A 27,644-nucleotide genomic window follows, 5' to 3' on the forward strand; every position below is an offset into this window, starting at 1 on the left:
CTTCAGCACTACCAGCAATGATATTTCAGCTTTCAAATATCTGACTCCAGTCTCATATAGATGATATGGATTATATCGATTTTGCAGACAGTCGATTTTCTAGATTAAAGTAACGCATGGGGTTCAGTGCAAGTTAGGCTCTATTGATGCCATTTGTGGCATAATGTCAATCATTACAGAAAATCATTTTAACTTGGCCCGCAGTTTATTCAAGAAAATGAGGCACTTGAAAAAAACAATTCACCAACAAACGACCATTCAATTAGTGAGGTTAACTAGTTTTAGATTTTTTTTATTTATTTTGCACATTAATTCACACATTTGATTTTTTTGGGGGTGTCTTAATTAGTGTGCTGTGCTGATTTTCAATAAAACCCTCAGAGAAAATGTGTTTTGAAAGGTTAATACCACAAATCAGTGTTATTTTAGTATAATTTGAGTTTGATTAATTTAACTTATATATATATATATATATATATATATATATATATATATATATATATATATATATATATATATATATAGATAGATAGATATTTATTTTTATTTATATATAGTCATTTTTATAAGTTTTAATTGATTTATTTTTAGTTATTTTATTACATCAAGTTAAACTAAATGAAAATGAGAAATGCTGCTTTGGCAACTAGCTGAAATAAAATAATGATTTTTTTGTTTTAGTTTGTGTTATCTTATAAATGTGTTTTTATTTTTTATGGCTTTAGTTTTAGTTTCAGTTAAATATAATAACCCTGCCAGAAATATAAATTCAGGAATCAATTACTCACACAATGTTGTTACAAACTCATAAGACTGTCGTTCATCTTCGAAACTCAAACAAAGAACTTTGTATTTATTTATTTCCCTCCAGTGAAAGTCCATTCATAAAACACAGGTAAACAAGCGGATTAATCAAAGTCTTCTGAAGACATGATTATTGAATTAAAAATTATTGAATTTAATTTAGGCTTATTATTTATGTATATAACACATAACAACCTGCCTACAAAATTATAAAAAAAAAAAAAAAAAAGACAAGGGTAACACTTTATTTTACAGTGTCCTTGTTACATGTTACATGTACTTACCATAGTAATAACAGTAAAATATAGCTGCGAGCAGCGATTACGGGCCCAAGCCGGTGGCACCGCCACCCCGGTGCCTTTAGTTACCTAAAGGCACCGAGGTGGCAGTGCCGCCGGCTTTGGCCCTTCATCGCTGCTCGCAGCTATATTTATATATATATATTTATATAAAAGACAGAAAATATTACTTGTCTTACATTATTCTGATTTTATGATACACTCAAAATATTCCACAACATTGATTAACGTTAATTAACCCGTTGATTAACTGGTGGTAAAATATTCTCACCGTCACATACCTAGTATATTTTTATATAGATACAATAGGCCTACCTGATTTTGAACACAAGAGGGCAGTATAGCACTATGAATGACATGATTTATTTATTTTTTGGACTAAAAAACATCCTGGCTATTTTTAAACTTAAACAATTATTAAATTGAAAAAAAAGTGTTTCCATTTTTGACATTACTTTAATCCCTCGCCATAGCAAAACCGCTTGAGATATGTATTATTCGTTAACAATTTAGCATCTTTAATGTATTTTCATCATGTTGAAAAAGTTTGGTGGGAATAAAATAAACCACTTAAGAGTAGTGGGTAAAAATTCAGAGGCTGATTTTGCAAAGAAATCCACATTCAAACCAAAATATCTGACTTCCTGTTGGTTGGAACTAATGACTGTAAATTAGAAAGTTGTCTGGCTCGATGAGACCAATATACGTACTGCTTTTTTAAACTGTAGGTAAAACTAACCCCCCCACTTTTGTCAAAAGCATTTTGAAAGTGACAAACTTCCTGCTGCCATTTGGTGGCGCTATAACTTTGACTCACAATAGTCACATCCTTGTGATCGGCCTCTTACAATGAACACACTGCGGAAGTTTCATCAAGATCAGTTAATGTATGCAGAAGTTATAACACACTTCCTGTGTCCCATTATTCGCCATAAATTTGTTTCCTCGCCACGGCCAAACCGTTCGAGATATCAAAAATCTGTTCGCAAGAATTCATCCTCAGTGTCTTGACTTTATTCACACCGAGTTTGGTGGCGATCGGATGAAATCCCTAGGAGGAGTATTTCACATTCCATTGTATGCGTTTTCCAAACAACGTATAATAACTGACTTCCTGTTGGGCTTTTGTATAACTTTATGGTTGATTTATGGACCAAGTTTTCGGACCCCATTCCAGGGGGCGCTGTCGAGCCCTCCTGCCACGCCCCGGTACCAGCTTCAGTCCGGCCCTGATGGCCGCAGGTTCTGACGTGTGTGCAAAATTTCAAGAGTTTTTGAGCATGTTAAGGGCCCCAAAAGTGGCAAAAAGGCAAAAAAAAATTAAAAAAAAATCCTTCCGGAAACAATAGGGCCTTCGCCCTTTCAGGGCTTGGGCCCAAATTATGCATAATTACATGCAACTAACCCTCAACCAAACCCTAATCCTACCCTAACCCTATAGTAAGTACATATAGTTGCTTAATATTACTCAGTACTTAAATATATAATTACACTGTAACGATGACACCTTAAAATGAAGTGTAACCAAAACAAGTTTTTATGGAATAACTCATGTTATGTTTTAACAAAAAATATGAGCTGGAGTGAGTTACTGTAAGTGGGATTTTTGCTTTAAAAACTATCAAAAGTATTTTAATCGACAGAACCTAACTTAAAGACAACACTAACATTTATCTCTATGTAATTAATTGATTAATTAATTAAGCTTGTATGTCCGCCTTCCCAACATTCCCTTTTCATAGGAGAGCTTCACTTCCTGTGTGATGGCCGGTCCTGCTCTCTGATTGGTTGATTACCTGCGACTTGCATTAGCATAGCTCCGCTGCTGTACGCCTTGACTCTGACGAAACACGAGTAACTTCCCTCGTCCGCGACGCGCACGTTCTTCAGCAGGAGTGAGGCGTTCCCGAACCTCAGCTGACCGGGGAACAGGCTGGTGCGGTTGGAGAACCGCTCGTCTTGGTCGGTCAGCTGATCCCGGCTCTGCCAATAATTGTGTACGGTGCGCTTGGTGTCCGACAGCTGCCAGAACACACTCAGGTCCGACAGGTTAAACTCGGAGACCCCGGAGAAAGAGCAGTTCAGGACTGTGTCCATCCCAAACTGAGACACCACAGGGGATTCTGGGACGTGGACCTCAAGAGCTGCGGAAGATAAGATAAGATAAGATAAGATAAGATAAGATAAGATAAGATAAGATAAGATAAGATAAGATAAGATAAGATAAGATAAGATAAGATAAGATAAGATAAGATAAGAATCTTTATTATCAGGGTTTGAAATTAACACCCGCCAATTGCGGGTAAAAATCAACAGTGATGGCTAACGTTGTCAAATCACAAGCCAATTTGGCGTGTTACTTTTTCCGTTTACTCACTTTGCTGGGGAAGTTTGTGTAAGCCAAATCTGCACAAATTTAGCGCAAATACTCATGAGTCATCATGATATTAAATAGTGTATTGCACAGAATCTGCTCTTATCTGGCTTACTTGAACACACACGTCACTACATAACAAATAACGGCGCGCTTGTTCATTTGCATTGAAGCAATAGCGAAGATTAAAAGGAATTTGGTTGACAGAAAAGACATTGTTATCTTCCAACATCCTTCATGTTTTTGATGTTCTTTTTCCTGTTTTGATCTGTCCACCTAAAACACATTTTTGGTGATGAGGATGAAAGAGGAAGAGGAGATGCTGCACGACAGAATTTTGTTTGAATAAGAAATGAATGTATGAAACCCAATTTTAGAATATATATAAGTTCTGAATGGCTGGTAACTTACACCAATTTTAGAATATATATAAGTTCTGAATGGCTGGTAACTTACACATTTTGTAGCCAAATTGGCCAGTGAGTGAAAAAGTTCATTTCAAACCCTGTTTATTATCATTGTATGCACACAGTAATAAACATCAACGAAATGGAGTTAGCAGCTCAAAAAATAGTAATAATAAATAACTAGTATAATAAAATAAACAATACACTGTATAAACAATAGTGCAAGTTCAACCACAGTATTGTGTTGTTGTACAGTGAGTTAGTGCAAGAGTGCAAGAGAGAGAGAGAGAGAGAGAGAGAGAGAGAGAGAGAGAGAGAGAGAGAGAGAGAGAGAGAGAGAGAGAGAGAGAGAGAGAGAGAGAGAGAGAGAGAGAGAGAGAGAGAGATTCATTAAAGCAGTCAGGATTGAATTCATCATATGTTCATTGATCTTGTCAAATAAGAGAGCTTGATGAATAATGAAAAGAACAGCTTGTATTGAAACTGGGCTGCAAAAACTGAAAGGTCAAGGTTTGTCTGATTAGGTAATATATAACAACCATATTTCTCCAATCACAAACATTAAAAAGTAGTCACGTATTCTGAGAACATATGAAAAAGAAAAACAGAAAGTAAATATACAGTGGGAGAGAGGGCAGACAATGGTCTGGATGAGAATTATATATACAGTATATATATATAGAAATATATAGAAATCCAAGCTTTAAAATATTATTAAAATACATTTTATACATTCATATTAATATATTAAATATTAAAATAAGACATCAGCAATATATATGAGAATTAAGCTGAGCATGACAAGAAAAAAATATTCACTACAATAATTTTTATAAATTATTTAATATTTTATTAATTTCCATGACTTTTTCAGGCCTTAAAATCCCAATTGTATAATTTTCAGGATTTCAATGACTGTGCAAAACTTGTCTTTATGGCACAAATAAACTTTACCAACATTATATGGATGGATGGATGGATGGATGCCATAGAAGCTTTGATTGGACAGAGAAAAGGATAGAACAATAGATGAAAGGATGGAAAGAGAGAACAATATAATGAAAGATAAATGTATGGATGGATGGATGGATGTATGAATGGATGGATGGATGAATGGATGGATGGATAAATAGTATCCCCTTTAAGGTTGACAAGCACTTCAACTCTTTCACTGCACACAAACACACACACACACACACACACACACACACACACACACACACAACACAAACTAATATTGACACTGATGATTTTTTCATAATGATCAAGTGTCGAAGGAAATAAAGATCAACATTTCCACATTTGAATTTCCTAATTAGTCAGTCAGTTCTCCGTCTAAACTAACAGTAGCGCATCACATCCAAACAGTGGACAGGAGAAATTATGTTTTGTTTTCATTTATGGATGCGATATATAATTGTGTTTTTGTGGGAGATGATGCTAGATTAATATTTGTCTGCTCTGTGTTATTCTGCTTCTGTTGGTCTTCTTTAAGAGTGTTTGATCATTGATGTATCCGAGCGCACAAAAGGAACGTCGTAAAAACTGTCCATTTTTTACTCCCACCGGCACACGATCGCTGTTTCTGCCGTCACACACACCAAACCCGCGGACAGCAGAAGCACATCGACACACACACGGCCCTCCACACGTTACATGTGTTACTATAGTGAAAGAACATGTCCACACGTTACATGTGTTACTATAGTGAAAGCACGTGTCCACACATTACATCTGTTACTATAGTGAAAGCACGTGTCCACACGTTACATGTGTTACTATAGTGAAAGCACGTGTCCACACGTTACATGTGTTACTATAGTGAAAGCACGTGTCCACAAGTTACATGTGTTACTATAGTGAAAGCACGTGTCCACAAGTTACATGTGTTACTATAGTGAAAGCACGTGTCCACACGTTACATGTGTTACTATAGTGAAAGCACGTGTCCACAAGTTACATGTGTTACTATAGTGAAAGCACGTGTCCACACGTTACATGTGTTACTATAGTGAAAGCACATGTCCACAAGTTACATGTGTTACTATAGTGAAAGCACGTGTCCACACGTTACATGTGTTACTATAGTGAAAGCACGTGTCCACACGTTACATGTGTTACTATAGTGAAATCACGTGTCCACACGCTGCATGGGTTACTATAGTGAAAGTACGTGTCCACACGTTACATGTTACTATAGTGAAAGCACGTGTCCACACGCTGCATGTGTTACTATAGTGAAAGCACGTGTCCACACGTTACATGTGTCACTATAGTAAAAGCATGTGTCCACACGTTACATGTGTTACTATAGTGAAAGCACGTGTCCACACGTTACATTTGTTACTATAGTGAAAGCACGTGTCCACACGTTACATGTGTTACTATAGTGAAAGCACGTGTCCACACATTACGTGCACACTTTACATGTGTTACTATAGTGAAAGCACGTGTCCACACGTTACATGTGTTACTATAGTGAAAGCACGTGTCCACACATTACATGTGTTACTATAGTGAAAGCACGTGTCCACACGTTACATGTGTTACTATAGTGAAAGCACGTGTCCACACATTACATGTGTTACTATAGTGAAAGCACGTGTCCACACGTTACATGTGTTATTATAGTGAAAGCACGTGTCCACACATTACATGTGTTACTATAGTGAAAGCACATGTCCACACGTTACATATGTTACTATAGTGAAAGCACGTGTCCACACGTTACATGCGTTACTATAGTGAAAGCACGTGTCCACACGTTACATATGTTACTATAGTGAAAGCACATGTCAACTCGTTACATGTGTTATTATAGTGAAAGCATGTGTCCACACGTTACATGTGTTACAATAGTGAAAGCACGTGTCCACACGTTACATGTGTTATTTTAGTGAAAGCATGTGGCCACACGTTACATGTGTTACTATAGTGACAGCACGTGTCCACACGTTACATGTGTTACTATAGTGAAAGCACATGTCCACACGTTACATGTGTTATTATAGTGAAAGCACGTGTCCACACGTTCCATGTGTTATTATAGTGAAAGCACGTGTCCACACGTTACATGTGTTACTATAGTGAAAGCACGTGTCTACACGTTACATGTGTTATTATAGTGAAAGCACATGTCCACACGTTACATGTGTTACTATAGTGAAAGCACATGTCCACACGTTACATGTGTTACTATAGTGAAAGCAAGTGTCTACACGTTACATGTGTTATTATAGTGAAAGCACATGTCCACACATTACATATGTTACTATAGTGAAAGCACGTGTCCACATGTTACATGTGCTACTATAGTGAAAGCATGTGTCCACACTTTACATGTGTTATTATAGTGAAAGCTCTTGTCCACATGTTACATATGTTACTATAGTGAAAGCATGTGTCCACACGTTACATGTGTTACTTTAGTGAAAGCACATGTCCACACGTTACATGTGTTATTATAGTGAAAGCACGTGTCCACACGTTACATATGTTACTATAGTGAAAGCACGTGTCCACACGTTACATGTTACTATAGTGAAAGCATGTGTCCACACGTTACATATGTTACTATAGTGAAAGCACATGTCCACACATTACATATGTTACTATAGGTAAAGCACGTGTCCACATGTTACATGTGCTACTATAGTGAAAGCATGTGTCCACACTTTACATGTGTTATTATAGTGAAAGCACTTGTCCACATGTTACATATGTTACTATAGTGAAAGCATGTGTCCACACGTTACATGTGTTACTTTAGTGAAAGCACATGTCCACACGTTACATGTGTTATTATAGTGAAAGCACGTGTCCACACGTTACATATGTTACTATAGTGAAAGCACGTGTCCACACGTTACATGTTACTATAGTGAAAGCATGTGTCCACACGTTACATATGTTACTATAGTGAAAGCACGTGTCCACACGTTACATGTGTTACTATAGTGAAAGCACGTGTCCACAAGTTACATGTGTTACTATAGTGAAAGCATGTGTCCACACGTTACATGTGTTACTATAGTGAAAGCACATGTCCACAAGTTACATGTGTTACTATAGTGAAAGCACGTGTCCACACGTTACATGTGTTACTATAGTGAAAGCACATGTCCACAAGTTACATGTGTTACTATAGTGAAAGCACGTGTCCACACGTTACATGTGTTACTATAGTGAAAGCACGTGTCCACACGTTACATGTGTTACTATAGTGAAATCACGTGTCCACACGCTGCATGGGTTACTATAGTGAAAGTACGTGTCCACACGTTACATGTTACTATAGTGAAAGCACGTGTCCACACGCTGCATGTGTTACTATAGTGAAAGCACGTGTCCACACGTTACATGTGTCACTATAGTAAAAGCATGTGTCCACACGTTACGTGTTACTATAGTGAAAGCACGTGTCCACACGTTACATGTGTTACTATAGTGAAAGCACGTGTCCACACGTTACATGCGTTACTATAGTGAAAGCACGTGTCCACACATTACGTGCACACTTTACATGTGTTACTATAGTGAAAGCACGTGTCCACACGTTACATGTGTTACTATAGTGAAAGCACGTGTCCACACATTACATGTGTTACTATAGTGAAAGCACGTGTCCACACGTTACATGTGTTACTATAGTGAAAGCACGTGTCCACACATTACATGTGTTACTATAGTGAAAGCACGTGTCCACACGTTACATGTGTTATTATAGTGAAAGCACGTGTCCACACATTACATGTGTTACTATAGTGAAAGCACGTGTCCACACGTTACATGTGTTACTATAGTGAAAGCACATGTCCACACGTTACATATGTTACTATAGTGAAAGCACGTGTCCACACGTTACATGCGTTACTATAGTGAAAGCACGTGTCCACACGTTACATATGTTACTATAGTGAAAGCACATGTCAACTCGTTACATGTGTTATTATAGTGAAAGCATGTGTCCACACGTTACATGTGTTACAATAGTGAAAGCACGTGTCCACACGTTACATGTGTTATTTTAGTGAAAGCACGTGGCCACACGTTACATGTGTTACTATAGTGACAGCACGTGTCCACACGTTACATGTGTTACTATAGTGAAAGCACATGTCCACACGTTACATGTGTTATTATAGTGAAAGCACGTGTCCACACGTTCCATGTGTTATTATAGTGAAAGCACGTGTCCACACGTTACATGTGTTACTATAGTGAAAGCACGTGTCTACACGTTACATGTGTTATTATAGTGAAAGCACATGTCCACACGTTACATGTGTTACTATAGTGAAAGCACATGTCCACACGTTACATGTGTTACTATAGTGAAAGCACGTGTCTACACGTTACATGTGTTATTATAGTGAAAGCACATGTCCACACGTTACATATGTTACTATAGTGAAAGCACATGTCCACACATTACATATGTTACTATAGTGAAAGCACGTGTCCACATGTTACATGTGCTACTATAGTGAAAGCATGTGTCCACACTTTACATGTGTTATTATAGTGAAAGCACATGTCCACATGTTACATGTGTTACTATAGTGAAAGCATGTGTCCACACGTTACATGTGTTACTTTAGTGAAAGCACATGTCCACACGTTACATGTGTTATTATAGTGAAAGCACGTGTCCACACGTTACATGTTACTATAGTGAAAGCACGTGTCCACACGTTACATGTTACTATAGTGAAAGCATGTGTCCACACGTTACATGTGTTACTATAGTGAAAGCACGTGTCTACATGTTACATGTTACTATAGTGAAAGCATGTGTCCACACGTTACATGTGTTACTATAGTGAAAGCACGTGTCCACATGTTACATATGTTACTATAGTGAAAGCACGTGTCCACACGTTACATGTGTTACTATAGTGAAAGCACGTGTCCACATGTTACATATGTTACTATAGTGAAAGCACGTGTCCACACGTTACATGTGTTACTATAGTGAAAGCACGTGTCCACATGTTACATATGTTACTATAGTGAAAGCACGTGTCCACACGTTACATGTGTTACTATAGTGAAAGCACGTGTCCACATGTTACATATGTTACTATAGTGAAAGCACGTGTCCACATGTTACATGTGTTACTATAGTGAAAGCACGTGTCCACATGTTACATATGTTACTATAGTGAAAGCACGTGTCCACACGTTACATGTGTTACTATAGTGAAAGCACGTGTTCACATGTTACATGTGTTACTATAGTGAAAGCACGTGTCCACACGTTACATGTGTTACTATACTGAAAGCACGTGTCCACATGTTACATGTGTTACTATAGTGAAAGCACGTGTCCACACATTACATATGTTATTATAGTGAAAGCACGTGTATGGAAAGCCAAGAGGGCCTAAAACACATGAATTTTAGCGTTAAAAACGCGTGACAAATCAGAGCGTTAAATACGCATATTCAAAAGTATATAAAACTGATTTTAAACGTGTATTTCACGCATATTTCACATGTTAAATACGCGTGAAATACATGTTAAAAATCAGTTTGAACGGGTCAGTGTCATTGGCTGCTGAAGTCTTGGGTCTAACCATTTCTGTGAGCTGATTCAGTCTATTTATTTTGTCCTTTTTTGTCTTTTTTTTTATAGCCTATAGAAATAATAGATTTAAATTGCAGTTTTATGAAAATTTAGCCCTGCAGAGTTCAGCTTAATGATTTTTTTTTTTTTTTTTTTTTTTTTCAAAATGTAAACAATTTTCAGTGACATCAATTCTGATTTAAAATAGTAATGCATATGTTAACAAACTGACCCACTGTACATTTTATCATGCAGATGATTTGTATGATCACAAGCTTGGATGTCAACTGGCCCGGCTCAGTCAGAGTCTGTGTTCTGTCAGTGCTTGAGGAAGGTAAAGTAAGTGGGGAACTGAAAAAATGAGTTAGCTTTAATATCACAGTCTCAATCGCAGTAAACTGCTATTTAGGTTTGAAATCTGCCACAGGGTGTCCGGTAAGAGACTTGGTGAAAAGATGTTGGACATTTGAGAGTAACCTGTTTATTTGTCACCACAACAACTCAGTTATTAACAAGGATTGAATAGTTGTCCTTAGTTGTGGGTGTATTTACTGTGTGTTTTTCTATAGAAACAGAAAATGCAGAGTAAATATATTAACATTAAATATTGCAGATATACACATGATGAATATTCAGTAAAATACACAATTGACTTGCTATGTCATATACATTAAGGTAAACAGTAAACAGCTTGATTTGGTCTATATTGTATCATCTGTGCTCTGTCTGGACATGTTCTTAAGAATATCTCAAAAACGAGCACTTAGACAGTGAACTATGGCCTTAGCAGGGTCACTGTATACAGTAGTGTAACGGAGAACACGCAGGCGACTTTCCCCAAAATGAATCAAAAAAGGCTGTGACATATACTTACAACTTTGAATTATATTTTCTCTTGATCTGGTGCCAATAACACTGAGTTGTTTCAGGGGTTTGGTTCATAGGTTCAAGCTTCATGAGCTGCTTCATGGCATCAACAAAGCATGACATTGGTTTTGTCAACTTGAAACTAATCCTTTAACCCTGAGTTTGTTCAGCTACCTTCATGGTATAGGTATAGGTGTGCAGTACAGTTAGTCTTCTCCTAGCCTTTTAATACTCTCAGTAAGCCAATCAAGTCTGTTACATTGTTAAACAAGCATATAAACTGTCACAAAAAGCAGCCGTAAAATTAATTCCAGCTGTTATGAAGTGTACAATAGGCTTCTCAGAAACAATCCAGATTACTTGCAGATATAAACTGTGTGTGGTTAAAAAAACAAAAACATAATAAGCTACTTAGTATTTTTATGTTTATATGTTTATTTAAATGTTATAAAGTGCTTTAACAAATTGCATTTTTACAGATAAATTGCTTTAATACCAGTGATCAGGGTGGCCTAGGACTTTAGTACAGTACTTTTGCTGTCAGGAAAGCCAAATCAAGTTCTTACACCTGTCCTGACCTGAGCACAAGCTCTCATTCTAATCCTGAAAGTCTTCAATACTTACATATAAAATCTTAAATACCATATTTAAATACTTTAAGTCTTTAAATTCATTTAAATTGATAATACCACCTGTGTACCTAATTACTGTTTGTCTTATGAGTAGGGCTAGACCCGAATATTCGAATATTCGTTTGGTGGGTTGGTATTCGCTTTGAAAATTTGACATTCGAATATTCAGGTTCTTTTTTGCACGCCTGGGATCCCCTGCGAAACGGTTCTCATTCGCGCCTGAATAAGGCCGGTGACACACTGGCTGCGTGGCGTGAGCGTCTCAGCTGCGTGGCATGAGCGTCTCAGCTGCGTGGCATGTCCGTTTTTATTTCGGCTCCCATGTTAACAGGTTGGAGTTTGCACACTGCCTGCGTGAGACACGCGTCTCAGGCGCGGCTCGACCCATGCGTGCATGCTAGAAATAGAACCAATGCCTAAGTGTTCCAGCAACGGGAGTGTTCTCTGGCTAGAGCGCAGAACAGTGGAGTGTGTATGGACCGAAGTGCATGCCTGAGCTTGTGTTTTGGGTTAAGCTGCGTTGCTTTGACATTGTGGAAAACAGAATAATAGAAACAAAATGTATTAGCCTTTTTACCCCTTATTATCAATCTAAATTAATCTCATTTTTAATTTAACTTAATTTCGTTTTTCTTTATTTAAATTTCGTTTTTCTTTATTTAAAGTTTGTTTTTTTCTTTATTTAAATTGTTTTTCATTATTTAAACTTCGTTTTTTCTTTATTTAAATTGTTTTTCTTTATTTAAATTTCGTTTTTCTTTATTAAAATTTCGTTTTTCTTTATTTAAACTTCGTTTTTTCTTTATTTAAATTTCGTTTTTCTTTATTTAAATTTTGTTTTTTCTTTATTTAAAGTGTTTTTTCTTTATTTAAATTTCGTTTTTCTTTATTTAAATTTCATTTTTCTTTATTTAAATTTTGTTTTTCTTTATTTAAATTTCGCTTTTCTTTATTTAAATTTCATTTTTCTTTATTTAAATTTCGCTTTTCTTTATTTAAATCTACCCTTTACTGTGTCAGTAATTTGTTAGTCAGAAAAATATTAGACTACCTGAAAAGTATTGCTTAATTTAACAGACCTGTGTGTGTGTGTGTGTGTGTGTGTGTGTGTGTGTGTGTGTTTTATATCACTAGTGCAGTGTCCGTTCTCAGAGCATAAGCCCTGCCCGCATGAGGTGTGCCGCTTCCCGCTCGCGCTGTTCTGTAGTTTACTAAAAGTTTATATTGCACCAAATGCGACACTGCACTCCCTTGTGAAGTCGATTGGATGAACGGTTCTCGAAATAATCAAAATGCAAACGGACATACAGACACATAGAGATTCCTGCCTTTATTAGAGAGAAGAATATGTTCAGCCCCCTCTCTCCGAAGCTTCGAATATTCCATGTTCATTACTACCGAAGCTTCGAAGCTCAAAAAATGGTATTCGGACCAGCCCTACTGATGAGTGCACAATCTCTAAACAAAAAGGTTTCATTAAGCGCACCTGCTTGCGACAGCTGTAAATGTAAGCACAACACAAGCTCACGTTGTTTTCCAAAGACAGATATCGATTACGATGGTCTGTGTCTTAAACCTGCATTGACTGCTTACCTCCACGGGAACTGATTTCCCCACACAAATGTTCATGCTTTGATGTTAAAGCTAGAATGTCCACTAATGTGTTTATTTACAATAAGGCAAGAGTAGAGAAAAACAAGGCAATTTTATTTCTATCTAAATTTTCATAAAACTGCAATTTAAATATATTATTTCTATAGGTTATACAAAAAAAGACAAAAAAGGACAAAATAAATAGGCTGAATCAGCTGATCTATAGCATGTTCAATGGTGGTAGCCCAGTCTATGAACGGTACACCCCCCTAAGCTCACAGAAATGGTTAGACCCAAGTCTTCAGCAGCCAATGACACTGACCCGTTCAAACTGATTTTTAATGTGTATTTCACACATATTTTACTTGTATTTAACATGCTGATTTGTCACGTGCATTCAATGCGTATTTAACGTTGTTGTTGACGTGTTAAAATTCATGTGTTTTTGGCCCTCTTGGCCTTCCATACATGGAAAGCGTCTCAGGATCAGCGCACGGCGGGACAGGAGCGATGATGACGTCACGGAAACTTCAGGAACACGTCAGTCCTCACGTCATTAATGACGCTTAAAAAAAAACCTCAATCTGTTCCCACACAGGGGAGAGCGCTGTCAAACTGTGTGTGTGTGTGTGTGTGTGTGTGTGTGTGTGTGTGTGTGTGTGTGTGTGAGAGGACCAAATGTCCCCACAAGGATAGTCTTGAGATTCCCTACTTTGTGAGACTGTATGCTGGTCCTCAAGGACAATTGATTAATACACATAATAAAATGTGTTTTTTTGAAAATGTAAATATATAAAGTTTTGTGTGATGGGCAGGTTTAGGGGTCGGGTTAGTGTGTGTGTGTGTGTGTGTGTGTGTGTGTGTGTGTGTGTGTGTGTGTGTGTGTGTGTGTGTGTGTGTGTGTGTGTGTGTGTGTGTAAATAGCCCCTTGTTTCCCCGTCTCCCTCCTCGAACTCACTCCTCTCCTCTTCTCTCCGATATATTCCTGCTGCTCCCGCTAAAAGCTTCTGCTAGATCAATCATCTGTGGTGTTTCCAATGTTCCCGCACTCTTACATAATTCCTAATCCGGGCATTCACTGCAGACGAGGGGCAGATTCACATTTAAAGGGTCTGAATGAGGATTTGAGCTCTTTTCAACGGCCTTTCAGTGCTTTCGTTCGCAGACGTTCTGTGTTCGGACGCCATTTCTGCCACATACTGCATATTTCAATCTTTTAATTGTTTTCATACCTTTGTCAACTATAAATAGCATTTTCATATGAGGCTGTTTATACACTACAGCTGAAGCTGGCATGTGAAGGAGTGTGTACGCTGGAAAAATGCTTTGCCAGGGAATTTAAATGTGTCTAAATAAACTTGCTTGATTTATAAAGGAACCCGGCTGAACACATGAGGTCATCGGTCAGATGAGGTTTGAACTGTGTGTGTGTGTGTGTGTGTGTGTGTGTGTGTGTGTGTGTGTGTGTGTGTGTGTGTGTGTGTGTGTGTGTGTGTGTGTGTGTGTGCTAATCCTGAATCTCACAGTAGACGACTGATACGTGATGAGGGCAATATTGTTTTTGTTTTTTTGGTCCAAATCGAACACATTAAGTTGATTAAAAGTGACAGTAAAGACATTTATAATGTAACAAAAGATTATATTTCAAATAAATGCTGTTCTTTTGAACATAAAGTCAGTCTTCCGTTCATTAATATCATTTACAGAGATGATCATTTACAAAGATCTCACAGGTTAATCTTCTGTCCTACACAGCCCATGTGAAGCCAGTGAACGGTGATATTCCGACAGTCCTGGAGGACGTCACAGTTAAATTGACTGTAGATCTAGTCTAGACATCTAAAAATACTTCACAAATATAATATTTCACTTTCACAAAGTCATTGAGAGTAAACTCAGTTGGCTCAGTCTGTGCCGGTCTCAGATTGGATCAGATCAGAAGTGAGTTTATGGTAAGTGACGGAGCGGACTGTATCGGACACACACTCATCCTCCGCTCTTCTCCAGCCGTCTCCTTACATTTCAAAAAATATATATATCTCATATTTTGCCTTTAACATCACAACAACCAGTCAGTGTTGCCATGACGTCACTTCCCATGTCTCCAGACTGATGAGTCACATGACATTTACAGCTCAGTTGATTAGCTCAAAAATCTAGTCTTCTCTTCTCTATTGTGTCGTATATCGAGTGAAACGCTTCAGGAACAAGAACAAATGTGGGCGGGGCTTGATTGTGTCTGTGGGGAACTGATTGGATGGTTGTGATTTGCTATTGGCTGATCTCATGTGAGTGACAGGTTGCCCCGCCCTCATGTCATCAGAGAAGAGAAGAGATGCTGTTGTTATTCTGATTCCGATAAATCACGTGCACCGAGAAATCATTTACAATAAACACTGCAATATTCCATAAAAAAACTATTATTACTAGATCATTAAAATTTGTAAAAAAAAAAAAAAACTTTGATGTTGCCATTGCCAGCATGTTTTAGCATGTTTGCCAGCATGATAAGTTGTCATGTCATGATTTAGCATGTTGCTAGCATGAATTAGCATGTTGCTAGCATGATTTAGCACATTGATAACATTAATTAGCATGTTGTTAACATTAAATAGCATGTTGCTAACATGAATTAGCATGTTGCTAACATGATTTGACATGCTTCTATCATTTGTTAGCATGTTTTAACACATTGTCAGCATGATAACAAGTTGTCATGTCATGATTTAGCATGTTGCTAGCATGAATTAGCATGTTGCTAGCATGATTTGGCATGTTGCTACTGTTGCTAGTATGATTAGCAAATTGATAGCATAAATTAGCATGTATCATATTTAATTATGTTGTCCTAGGATAGTCGTCAAACTTTGCCAGTGATAGGCAACTTAAATACTATACAAGTCTTATTGTACAAAAGTCTTCACCCCCTCAATGAAGATCGTCTGTTTAACGACAATCGTAAGTCGGATCAGTTAGAAAAGATCCAGCAACCCGAGCCAGTCTGAAGGTCTGAGCCGAGTTTAGTGGCTGTAGCTTGAAAACCACCAAATGCTGTTTCTTTGTCAAGCTAACATCATTATTTTGATTTCATGGTGTCTTTAAACTGAGATTATGTATTTCAACCATTTAAAAAAACGGTAAATGTTTTAGCAAGTGCCACTATTTATTATATCTTTCCATCCCCTGCTCTCTCTCTCTCACACACACACACACACACACACACTATCTCTGTCTTTCATAACACGAGCTGTAAAGCACCAAGGTTCACTAACAGAGGGTCCTGCCTCTCTTCTGCGAACACAACACACTCTTCAGACCAATATCAGGCCTGCCAGACCTCAAAGGCCAGTCGTGTGTGTGTGTGTGTGTGTGTGTGTGTGTGTGTGTTACACACACGAGCAGAACATGCTCACTCTTACAAACACACAATAACACGCTCAATATCATTGAAAAACACTGTGCTCAATATCTACCTGTGGAGAGACATGCAGCTCATTTTAAAGAGCTCGATAAGAGACTCGCTTTATCAGACCTCCATCAACTCCAGCGCTGCAATTATTCACACACACACACACACACACACACACACACACACACACATACACATACATACTCACACACAATTTAAAATGACAAAGGTTATTTCTGGCTAAGATTCATAAATGCTACAGAAACTCATGAACATAAACTGTATTAGAGCTGAATCTCGATCGCTCTAGTGAGGCAGCATCGCCCCCCAGTGGCGCAAAAACACACACACACACACACACACACACACACACACACACACACACACACACACACACACACACACACACACACACACACACAGAGGGAATCACAGCTACACACTCTGAGTTTTAAACCAGTGTGTCTCATGATCTGTGTGATCGCTATGAGGTCGCGGGTGCTTGGAGTTTTGCTCATTTTAATTGACTGTCAGGTTAAAATTGTACATTTGATCACTTAACAAACCCAGAGTAACTGCACACCTCCTCAACACACACACACACACACACACACACACACACTCGGGTGTCAGTGACGTCTGAAACACACACTGCTGACGACATTCAGCCCAGATCAAACTCCAAATGAACTCTGAGGGCTTAAAACCTCCTCTGGATTTTCAATTCTCACTGTCGCCGGCCGACAAAAGAAGTCATTTGCAAGTTCACAAATCATCCTCTCTTTCTTCCCAAGATCTGACAGAGAGGAAGAGGGTTTCCTCGGTGACATCACCATCACAAAGCATCATGGGTAACACCGGACCACAGGGACGATCTAATCACCTCTCTCTCTCTCTCTCTCTCTCTCTCTCTCTCTCTCTCTCTCTCTCTCTCTCTCTGCACAGTAAAAAATGTTGGGTTATTTTTTTTAACCCAACCGCTGGGTTACACATATATACAGTAGGTCACTATGTTGGGTTATTTTTTCAAAAAAAATTAAAATTGTTGTGTAAGTTCTAGCAATAACTTGGCTGTTGGGTTAAATACGTATGTTGTATTTTTAATTTATGTACACAATTATGTATATTTACATTAAATTATGGACTCCCCAATATTTTGTTTGTAATTAAAGGGGGGGTGAAATGCTCATTTTCACTCAATCTCCTGTTAATCTTGAGTACCTATAGAGTAATATTGCATCCTTCATATCTCCAAAAAGTCTTTTGTTTTATTATATTTTTAATTGAAAGATTGGCTGTACCGAGTCTTTCCGGAAACAAACGAGCGGCTGGGGGCGGGCCGTGTGGGCGGAGCTAAAGATGTGCTAACGCGCCGAGCTAACAACACACGACATTTGTTCAACAGTTTTACTCACCGTTCCAACGCACGACCGCGAACCTTTATCATTGTGACTGCTCGATCCTTAAGCATTAGACGATCTGGGCTTTGTTTATAAAACAATCATCGTCGAAATGCAGGGAACAACAGTCTTACACAACTCCGTTTATGCTCAGGAAAACAAACTCCATCCACGGGTGTCTTAACGCTGGGTTCTTTGGGAATCTGTGCAGGGTTGTCTTGCCCTGGCAACCAAAAACACACTTCTTTGGTGACATTGACTTCCCAAAAGCCGGGCAGGGCGCTTTGATGGCGAACTGCTTTCACTCTCTTGCTCTGGTCTACGAGTGCGCGCGCGCCCGCGATCTTACCGGAGAAGTGCCCTTAGGACCCATATAAGGAAATTCCGCCCTATCTTACGTCAGACAGAGCCATACTCGAAAAAAACTTTCCGAAACTTGTAACAAACCGGAAGGACAATTTTTGGAACAAAAATACTCCTTCAAACGTACAACTTAACTTTTGAAACTTTGACCATGTTTAGCATGGGAATCCAACTCTTTAACAGTGTAAAAAACTCACTATGCATGAAACAGTAATTCACCCCCCCTTTAATACATATTTATTGTTTTATATAAATAAACAATCTGCATTTGAAAACAAAGTGTATTTTATTTATTAAAATAATGTTATAAATACAAATAAATAGTTTACTTAACTGTTGGGTTACGTTAACCCAACTTGCTTTTAACCCAATGCATTGTTGCATAGTTGGGTTACTCGTTGGGTTATTTTTAACCCAACACTATTGAGTGAGTGTCTTCCGGTTGCCCTTATTGCTCTGGCTTTCCTGATTTCCATCTGAATAAGATTTATGAGTCTGGTATGTCAGTGTATTGTTGAAACATAATAACACCTCTGCACTCTTTCTCTCTCTCTCTCTCTCTCTCTCTCTCTCTCTCTCTCTCTCTCTCTCTCCCTATGAGATTAAGTTCTGCTCAAAGGGTTTGGTCGGTCCGATAGGATGATATTGTCAAAACATAATGACATTCACTGTGTAAATATCATTTCATAAATATCCATCTCTCTCTCGTCTTTCAGAGATACGGACAGCCGAGAATCCGGTGTGTGGAGATAAAAAAGATGACAGTTTTGCAAAAAGCAATGAAGTGGAGAAACAGATCAAGCGGAAACGGGATGGTGAAGCAGAAGACGACTGGATCTGCAATTACTGGCTGTGTAAATGTAGTCTTCAAGGTTTAGGTTTAAATTCGGTATAAATGCAGGAAGACCGGACCAATCTCATATGATGTCATCGCTGTCCGTTACATTTTGAAAGTTGAACATTCAATTGATGATGTCAGCGGAAGCTTTTCAAAATGTAATTACTTTTTCTTAAAAGAATAAAGTTTACAAAAAAAAAATAGAAAAGACAGCACAACAAAGAATACAATTATATTATTACTATTATACTAATAAAAAAAAGAATAATAATAATAAAAAAAATATATATATATATATATATAATTATTTTTATTATAAGACTGGAATTATTATGTTTGATTGGAGCCTGTATGTTAAACATTTAGAGCTATAATTAATTAATAAAATAAAATAATATTAATCTATAATATAATATGAATACTTATAGAGGGTCTAAAGCCCTCTATTGCTACATTTGTGTCAGAATTACTGTAATCACAATATGAAAACTTAAAATCATTAGTTTCCATTGCCATGCTTATGGCAAATAAATCCATGTGTGATTTTGTTGTTGATGAGAGGAAAACAAATCATATATATTAATTTACCCTATTATGCTATAATAAAATAAAATAAAATTTCAAACAGAAATAATAAGAGTAATATATATATATATATATATATATATATATATATATATATATATATATATATATATGCTATATGACATATATTGCATAAAATTACACAGACTGAAATAAAGGGCCACAGATTATTAGCTTTTTTAGAAATAAATGTTATTATTTGCAATCGCTGAACCGTGAGGTTATGAACCGTTCCTGTTCTCTGACAGAATAAAGATCATTAATGATCATCTTCATTTCAGGTGTGGAGATAATCTGGGTAAAGTGACGCAGAACTTTGCAAAGTGTTATGAGGAGAAGAAAAGAAAGCAAGAAAAAGAGAGATGAGTGGAGTGAGAGAGAGAGTCTTCCCTCTCGGCGCGTCACGTACATCAGGTCTGGTCTTGATTCCCAGAAGAAGACATGTGAAATCTGCTGATATAATCCACAGCCTCATAACTGGGTAATGCGCTCACTTTTAATAAGCATCGAGTGCTCCTGAGAGAGGAGGGTACCGTGAACACCAACAACTGCAGGCCAGACCGTGTGAGCAACACTTTTCGATAAAAAAAAAGAAAGGATGCACTAACATATTTGCCACTGCAATGATCCCCAAATGTCCCTTCCGGTGCAATCGATCATGAGGAAGGGACAAAATAAAAGCAGTGAAGTTTATAGTTAGCTGACCTTGAGAAAACGCATCGGGGAAAGAAAGAAATGTTGTGAGTGCAGAGTGTTTACAGAGAGACTCCGCCCACAGTCTCTTCTGATTGGCTGTGACTTATGAATGATTTAGTTGCGAGTGCAGAGTGTTTACAGAGAGACTCCGCCCACAGTCTCTTCTGATTGGCTGTGACTTATGAATGATTTAGTTGCGAGTGCAGTGTGTTTACAGAGAGACTCCGCCCACACACTCTTCTGATTGGCTGTGACTTATGAATGATTTAGTTGCGAGTCCAGTGTGTTTACAGAGAGACTCCGCCCACAGTCTCTTCTGATTGGCTGTGACTTATGAATGATTTAGTTGTGAGTGCAGTGTGTTTACAGAGAGACTCCGCCCACAGTCTCTTCTGATTGGCTGTGACTTATGAATGATTTAGTTGTGAGTGCAGTGTGTTTACAGAGAGACTCCGCCCACACGCTCTTCTGATTGGCTGTGATTTTTGATTGATTTAGTTGTGAGTGCAGTGTGTTTACAGAGAGACTCCGCCCACACACTCTTCTGATTGGCTGTGACTTATGAATGATTTAGTTGCGAGTGCAGTGTGTTTATAGAGAGACTCCGCCCACATGCTCTTCTGATTGGCTGTGACTTATGAATGATTTAGTTGCGAGTGCAGTGTGTTTACAGAGAGACTCCGCCCACACACTCTTCTGATTGGCTGTGATTTATGATTGATTTAGTTGTGAGTGCAGTGTGTTCACAGAGAGACTCCGCCCACACACTCTTCTGATTGGCTGTGACTTATGAATGATTTAGTTGTGAGTGCAGTGTGTTTACAGAGAGACTCCGCCCACAGTCTCTTCTGATTGGCTGTGACTTATGAATGATTTAGTTGTGAGTGCAGTGTGTTCACAGAGAGACTCCGCCCACACACTCTTCTGATTGGCTGTGACTTATGAATGATTTAGTTGTGAGTGCAGTGTGTTCACAGAGAGACTCCGCCCACACACTCTTCTGATTGGCTGTGACTTATGAATGATTTAGTTGCGAGTGCAGTGTGTTTACAGAGAGACTCCGCCCACACACTCTTCTGATTGGCTGTGATTTATGATTGATTTAGTTGTGAGTGCAGTGTGTTTACAGAGAGACTCCGCCCACACACTCTTCTGATTGGCTGTGATTTATGATTGATTTAGTTGTGAGTGCAGTGTGTTCACAGAGAGACTCCGCCCACACACTCTTCTGATTGGCTGTGACTTATGAATGATTTAGTTGTGAGTGCAGTGTGTTCACAGAGAGACTCCGCCCACACACTCTTCTGATTGGCTGTGACTTATGAATGATTTAGTTGTGAGTGCAGTGTGTTCACAGAGAGACTCCGCCCACACACTCTTCTGATTGGCTGTGACTTATGAATGATTTAGTTGCGAGTGCAGTGTGTTTACAGAGAGACTCCGCCCACACACTCTTCTGATTGGCTGTGATTTATGATTGATTTAGTTGCGAGTGCAGTGTGTTTACAGAGAGACTCCGCCCACAGGCTCTTCTGATTGGCTGAAATCGTATCGCGTGGTTAAGACAGTGTACTGATACCTAAGGTCGCAGAGTGTTTCACAAGTGTGCATGCTAGAAAAGTGTTGATGCCACATGCTGCTAAGATCTAAGGATTTCTGTCACAGACTTGAAACATCAAAGTGCAACGAGCTTCTGTTTTGTGATGCGCTTGGCTTTAATTACCAGTTCCATCTACATACATTTTAGCAAATCCACCCAAGCTGGAGAAAAATAACAAGGGTTCATGAAGGCCAAAGCAGACTGCATGGGTGCGTGAGATTTTCCATAACCTCAGATAATTCGATCAGACGCGAGGCCTAGTGTGTGTGTGCGGTGAAGTTTAATCCCGCCTCGGGTCACTGAGGCTCCTTTGCCCTGTTGTGTCCCGTCACCTCTCCACTGTCCTGTCGTTAAAGGTTAAAGGTCATAAAAGCATCTGATGATTCGCCTCAGAGCGACACACATGCTCATTCACTCAGTGCTGCTGCGATTAGTAAGATTCCTGTCAAACTGATTCATTATGCAATACCTGAGCTAAATTCTACATCTCTTGCATTTGTTTATTAAATGCTTTGGATACTTTTATAATATTTTCAGCTTCCATTCTGTACTTGCATTAACACATTTTACCATCAGTTTTTTTTTTTTGTGCTGGACAACGATTAATCGCATCCAAAATAAGTTTGTGTTTACATAATATGTGTGTGTCCTGTGTATAATTATTTTATATATGTAAATACACACACATGCATGTATATATTTAAGAAAAAATGTGTTAATTATATTTTAAATATTTATATTTCTATATAATATAAATTATGTATAAATATATATACAGTATATACATGCAAATATTTCTTAATGCATGTGTGTGTGTTTATATATACAGTACACACAAACTTTTATTTTGGATGTGATTAATCATTGCCCAGCACTATTTTTTTTTACGATTTTCCTGGAAAAGTTAGTTAGTTAGTGTTTACTAAATGCTTAGGATACTTTCATAATTTTTTCAGCTTCCATTCTGTACTTGCATTTATAACATATTACCATGTGTTTTTCTTATTAAGATTTTCCTGGAAGTTTAGTTAGTTGGTTGAGGTCTTATGAGTTTTCCCGAACCGCTGCGGCCCCAGTATGACAGCGCTAGCATTAGCACGCGTCCGATCGCAGGCCTTGAGCTGTGACTAGCGCACCACACACTCTACGTGCTGGAAACACAGACAAATGGAGAAACCGGGAATGAAAATATGAAAGCATATGAGCTCATACATCCTAGCACCCAATTCATGTCTTGTATATTGAGTTGTGCTCTTCTGTTGAAAGGTAAAAGTTGAGAAACTTCTTGGATTGTGTTTTAGATACTCCTTACGTATTTTGAGGATCCTCTGAGGAATAAAGCTCATAGTCGCCATCCACTTCTGTACTGAGGATTAAACTGAGCTATGAAACACAGCCATAACTGTGGCTTGAGTTTCAGACGCCACACCCGAACACACACACACACACACACACACACACACACGTGAACACAAACACTGAGTCAGAAGGAAAAACCCTTTTGTCTGTCTTCCTCTCTTCTTTCTACAGGGAATAACCTAAAAATTCACAGATTTGATTGTTAAACTTTCCTAAATATATTTCTGACCTTCCTCATTTTGCACAGCTCTGTCTGTGTTTTCATAGAGGGCAGTTTTACATTGTTCACCACAGATATGGCAGATATGGACCAATGACAGAGCTCACTCTGAATCCAGTCTTCCACAGGAATCCCTTTATGCCACATGCAGATTTAACTACGGATACGCTAATCAAGCCTCTGATGGACTTTTAATTGGGAAAGATCACATCTTTTTTTCATGCCGTGCGTCGATGAAACCAAATTTCACAGATCCCTCGCCAATTTTATGGGACATTTCAGAACATATCAATGTCATGCTTGATTTTAGATGTAATTGATGAAATTGCATCCCGGTTGTCGCATGTTCCCGTTTTGTATGTCATTTTGGACTTTTATGTTTAGTCTAAGTTTCCTGAATACTGTCTCTGTCATGTAGTCCTTCTGTAGTTATTTTAGCTTCCCTCATTGCTGTTTCCAGGTGTGTGTGTGTGTGTGTGTCTGTGTGTGTGTGTGTGTGTGTGTGTGTGTGTGTGTGTGTGTGTGTGTCTGTGTGTGTGTGTGTGTGTGTGTGTGTGTGTGTGTGTGTGTGTGTCTGTGTGTGTGTCTGTGTGTGTGTGTGTGTGTGTGTGTGTGTGTGTGTGTGTGTGTGTGTGTGTGTGTGTGTGTGTGTGTGTGTGTGTGTGTGCCTTCGTTGTTTTGCTCGGGTTAGTTTCTTGTTTTCCTTGCGCACCAGGTTGTCTGATTATTACTACAATAAAAAGTATATGTACATGTCTATTTGAAATAATAAGAATACGAATAACAAATATTATTGTTATTGTGTCATATAGATACACTGCTGTTCAAAAGTTTGGGGTTGGTAAGATTATTTAATGTTTAATGTCTCTTCTGCTCACCAGAGTTGCATTTATTTGATTAAAAATACAGTAATTTTTTTGAAATATTATTCCAGTGTAAATCAGCTGTTTTCTATGTGAATATACAGTAAAGTGTAATTTATTCCTGTGATCAAAGCTGAATGTTCAGCATCATTACTCCAGTCTTCAGTGTCACATGATCCTTCAGAAATCACTCTAATATGATGATTTGATGATCAAGAAACATTTAATGTTGAAAACATCTTCATACTTTAGTGGAAACTGTCATACATTTTACAATTCAGGATTCTTTGATGAATAGAAAATATGTATTTATTTAAAATATTAATATTTTGTAACATTATAAATGTCTACTGTTATTTTTTTATCAATTTAATGCATCCTTGCTGAAAAAAGTATAACATTATTTAAAAAAAAAAACTTACTGACTCTGAATGGTCGTGTTCCTATGATTCTGTACACCTCCACTGTTCATTAATTTCCATCTGTGTGTGTGTGTGTGTGTGTGTGTGTGTGTGTGTGTGTGTGTGTGTGTGTGTGTGTGTGTGTGTGTGTGTGTGTGTGTGTGTGTGTGTGTGTGTGTGTGTGTGTGTGTGTGTGTGTGTGTGTGTGTGTGAAGGCATCGGTAAAGGCCTGAGCCGCCTGTCAGAGTCTCTGTTTGTGTGTTTCCAGTTTCCAGGTTGTGATCTTTGGTTAATCAGAGAAGCTTCACCCACCGTGAGAGCGAACAGCCAGCAGAGCAAACAACAGGAGAGCCAGCATGACGACGTCGAGTCGAGTGTGTGTGATCCGACCCAGAGTGTGTGTGAGTCCGTGTCTGTGTGTGTGTGTAACAGCGGGGCAGATCCTTCAATCACGGCACTGCGGGGGGAAAACACAGAGAGACTGATTAACCTGGAGCTGTGTGTGTGTGTGTGTGTGTGTGTGTGTGTGTGTGTGTGTGTGTGTGTGTGTGTGTGTGTGTGTGTGTGTGTGTGTGTGTGTACAGAGGGATCAGGCGAAACCTTCAGAGATCTCTAGTGAACATGACCAGCTGTTAAACCATAGATATTAATAAGCCGATGCTCGTGAAAGGGTTATGGCCGGATCTTGACCTCTCCGATACAGTGAACATGCAGACACAACACACACACATGTGGATCTCGGTGAATCTCTGTGATAAAGGGAAAACAAACCGCTAAAGGACTCAAATACTGATTTAGGCCCAAAACTTCAACAGAATACATGGAAGCAAACACTAGTATAGCTAGATAGATGAACAAACAAACGAACGAAAGACACAGACAGACAACGAATGAATGAACGAACGAACAAATGAATGATAGAAAGATAGACAGACAGAATGAACAAACGAACGAACGAACGATAGACAGACAGATAGACAGACAGACAGAACAAACAAACGATAGACAGACAGACAGAACGAACAAACGATAGACAGACAGACAGAACGAACGAACGAACAAACGATAGACACAGACAGACAACGAATGAATGAACGAACGAACGAACAAATGAATGATAGAAAGATAGACAGACAGAATGAACAAACAAATGAATGAACGATAGACAGATAGACAGACAGACAGAACAAACGAACGAACGAACGAACGAACGATAGACAGACAGATAGACAGACATAACAGACAGAACAAACAAACGATAGACAGACAGAACGAACAAACGATAGACAGACAGACAGAACGAACGAACGAACAAACGATAGACACAGACAGACAACGAATGAATGAACGAACGAACAAACAAATGAACGAACGATAGACAGACAGATAGACAGACAGACAGAACAAACGATAGACAGACTGAACGAACGAACAAAAGTACGAATGATAGACACAGACAGACAACAAATGAATGAACGAACGAACAAATAAACGATAGACAGACAGAACAAACGATAGGCAGACAGACAGACAGACAGACAGATAGATAGATGTTTTTTGTTTTTTTTTTACATTATTTTATTAGTATTTATTCCTATATGGAGGTTTATCCATATTAAAATATTCTTACATTTCTGTATGATAATTAGGTGGGCTGGTCTTGCTTCCCATTGGTTTATTTTAGATTGAAGTACGATAATAATAATATTAAAGCGCTACGAATGAATAAGATTGTAAAAACTAAATTTTATGTTTTTGGTAGACACTATACATAAATAAGTGATCAAATAAAAATATAAAATATTATAAAAATGCCATGTTTTTTTTGTTTTTTTTTTCAGATGCACGTTTCTGGCCGTAAGCCTTGTTAATGGATGCACCAGTGAGATGAGTCTGTGTGTGTGTGTGTGTGTGTGTGTGTGTGTGTGTGTGTGTGTGTGTGTGTGTGTGTGTGTGTGTGTGTGTGTGTGTGTGTGTGTGTGTGTGTGTGTGTGTTCTGCACAAAGTTAAACCCTCTCAGACTGCTAGCCTGCCTATTAAAGTGAGTTTGACATTTGGCAGGAAAAGCACCATTTCTTCCCTCTCTCTTGCTGGAGCTTCGCTTTGCACACGAGAGTTTCCGTTTGCTCTCGGCGAGACAGAGCTGTCGCGTCTCCTGATACGCAGAGCACAGACCTGAATATAAAGAAGAAGGACGAGCGTTCACGGTCCTCAATAACTCTACTGAGGAAGACTTCAGCCTGAGGAACGTCTTCTTCACTGAGACTCTCTCTGAGAACACACTGGGCCTCGTTCATCACACATCAGCAGAATTAATACTTCATGCAAACTTTCTTATGTAATTTGTCGTTTGATTCAACGTGCCA

General features: G+C 38.4%; 1 protein-coding gene across 1 annotated transcript in view; it reads right to left on the reverse strand.

The window, feature by feature from the left end:
• Positions 1–27,644, reverse strand: part of cd276 (CD276 molecule) — a 133,205-nt gene that overhangs the window by 94,688 nt on the left and 10,873 nt on the right. The window contains exons 2-3 of the mRNA XM_081372147.1: positions 25,591–25,735; positions 2,900–3,247 (exon numbers count right to left, since the gene is read on the reverse strand). Coding sequence (XP_081228273.1) covers positions 2,900–3,247; positions 25,591–25,636 — 394 coding nt within the window. The 5' untranslated portion in view covers positions 25,637–25,735. The remainder of the gene's footprint in view (positions 1–2,899; positions 3,248–25,590; positions 25,736–27,644) is intronic.

This window comes from Scardinius erythrophthalmus (genome assembly GCF_964197995.2).
Source record: "Scardinius erythrophthalmus genome assembly, chromosome: 8".
Classification (NCBI taxonomy): Eukaryota; Metazoa; Chordata; class Actinopteri; order Cypriniformes; family Leuciscidae; genus Scardinius; species Scardinius erythrophthalmus.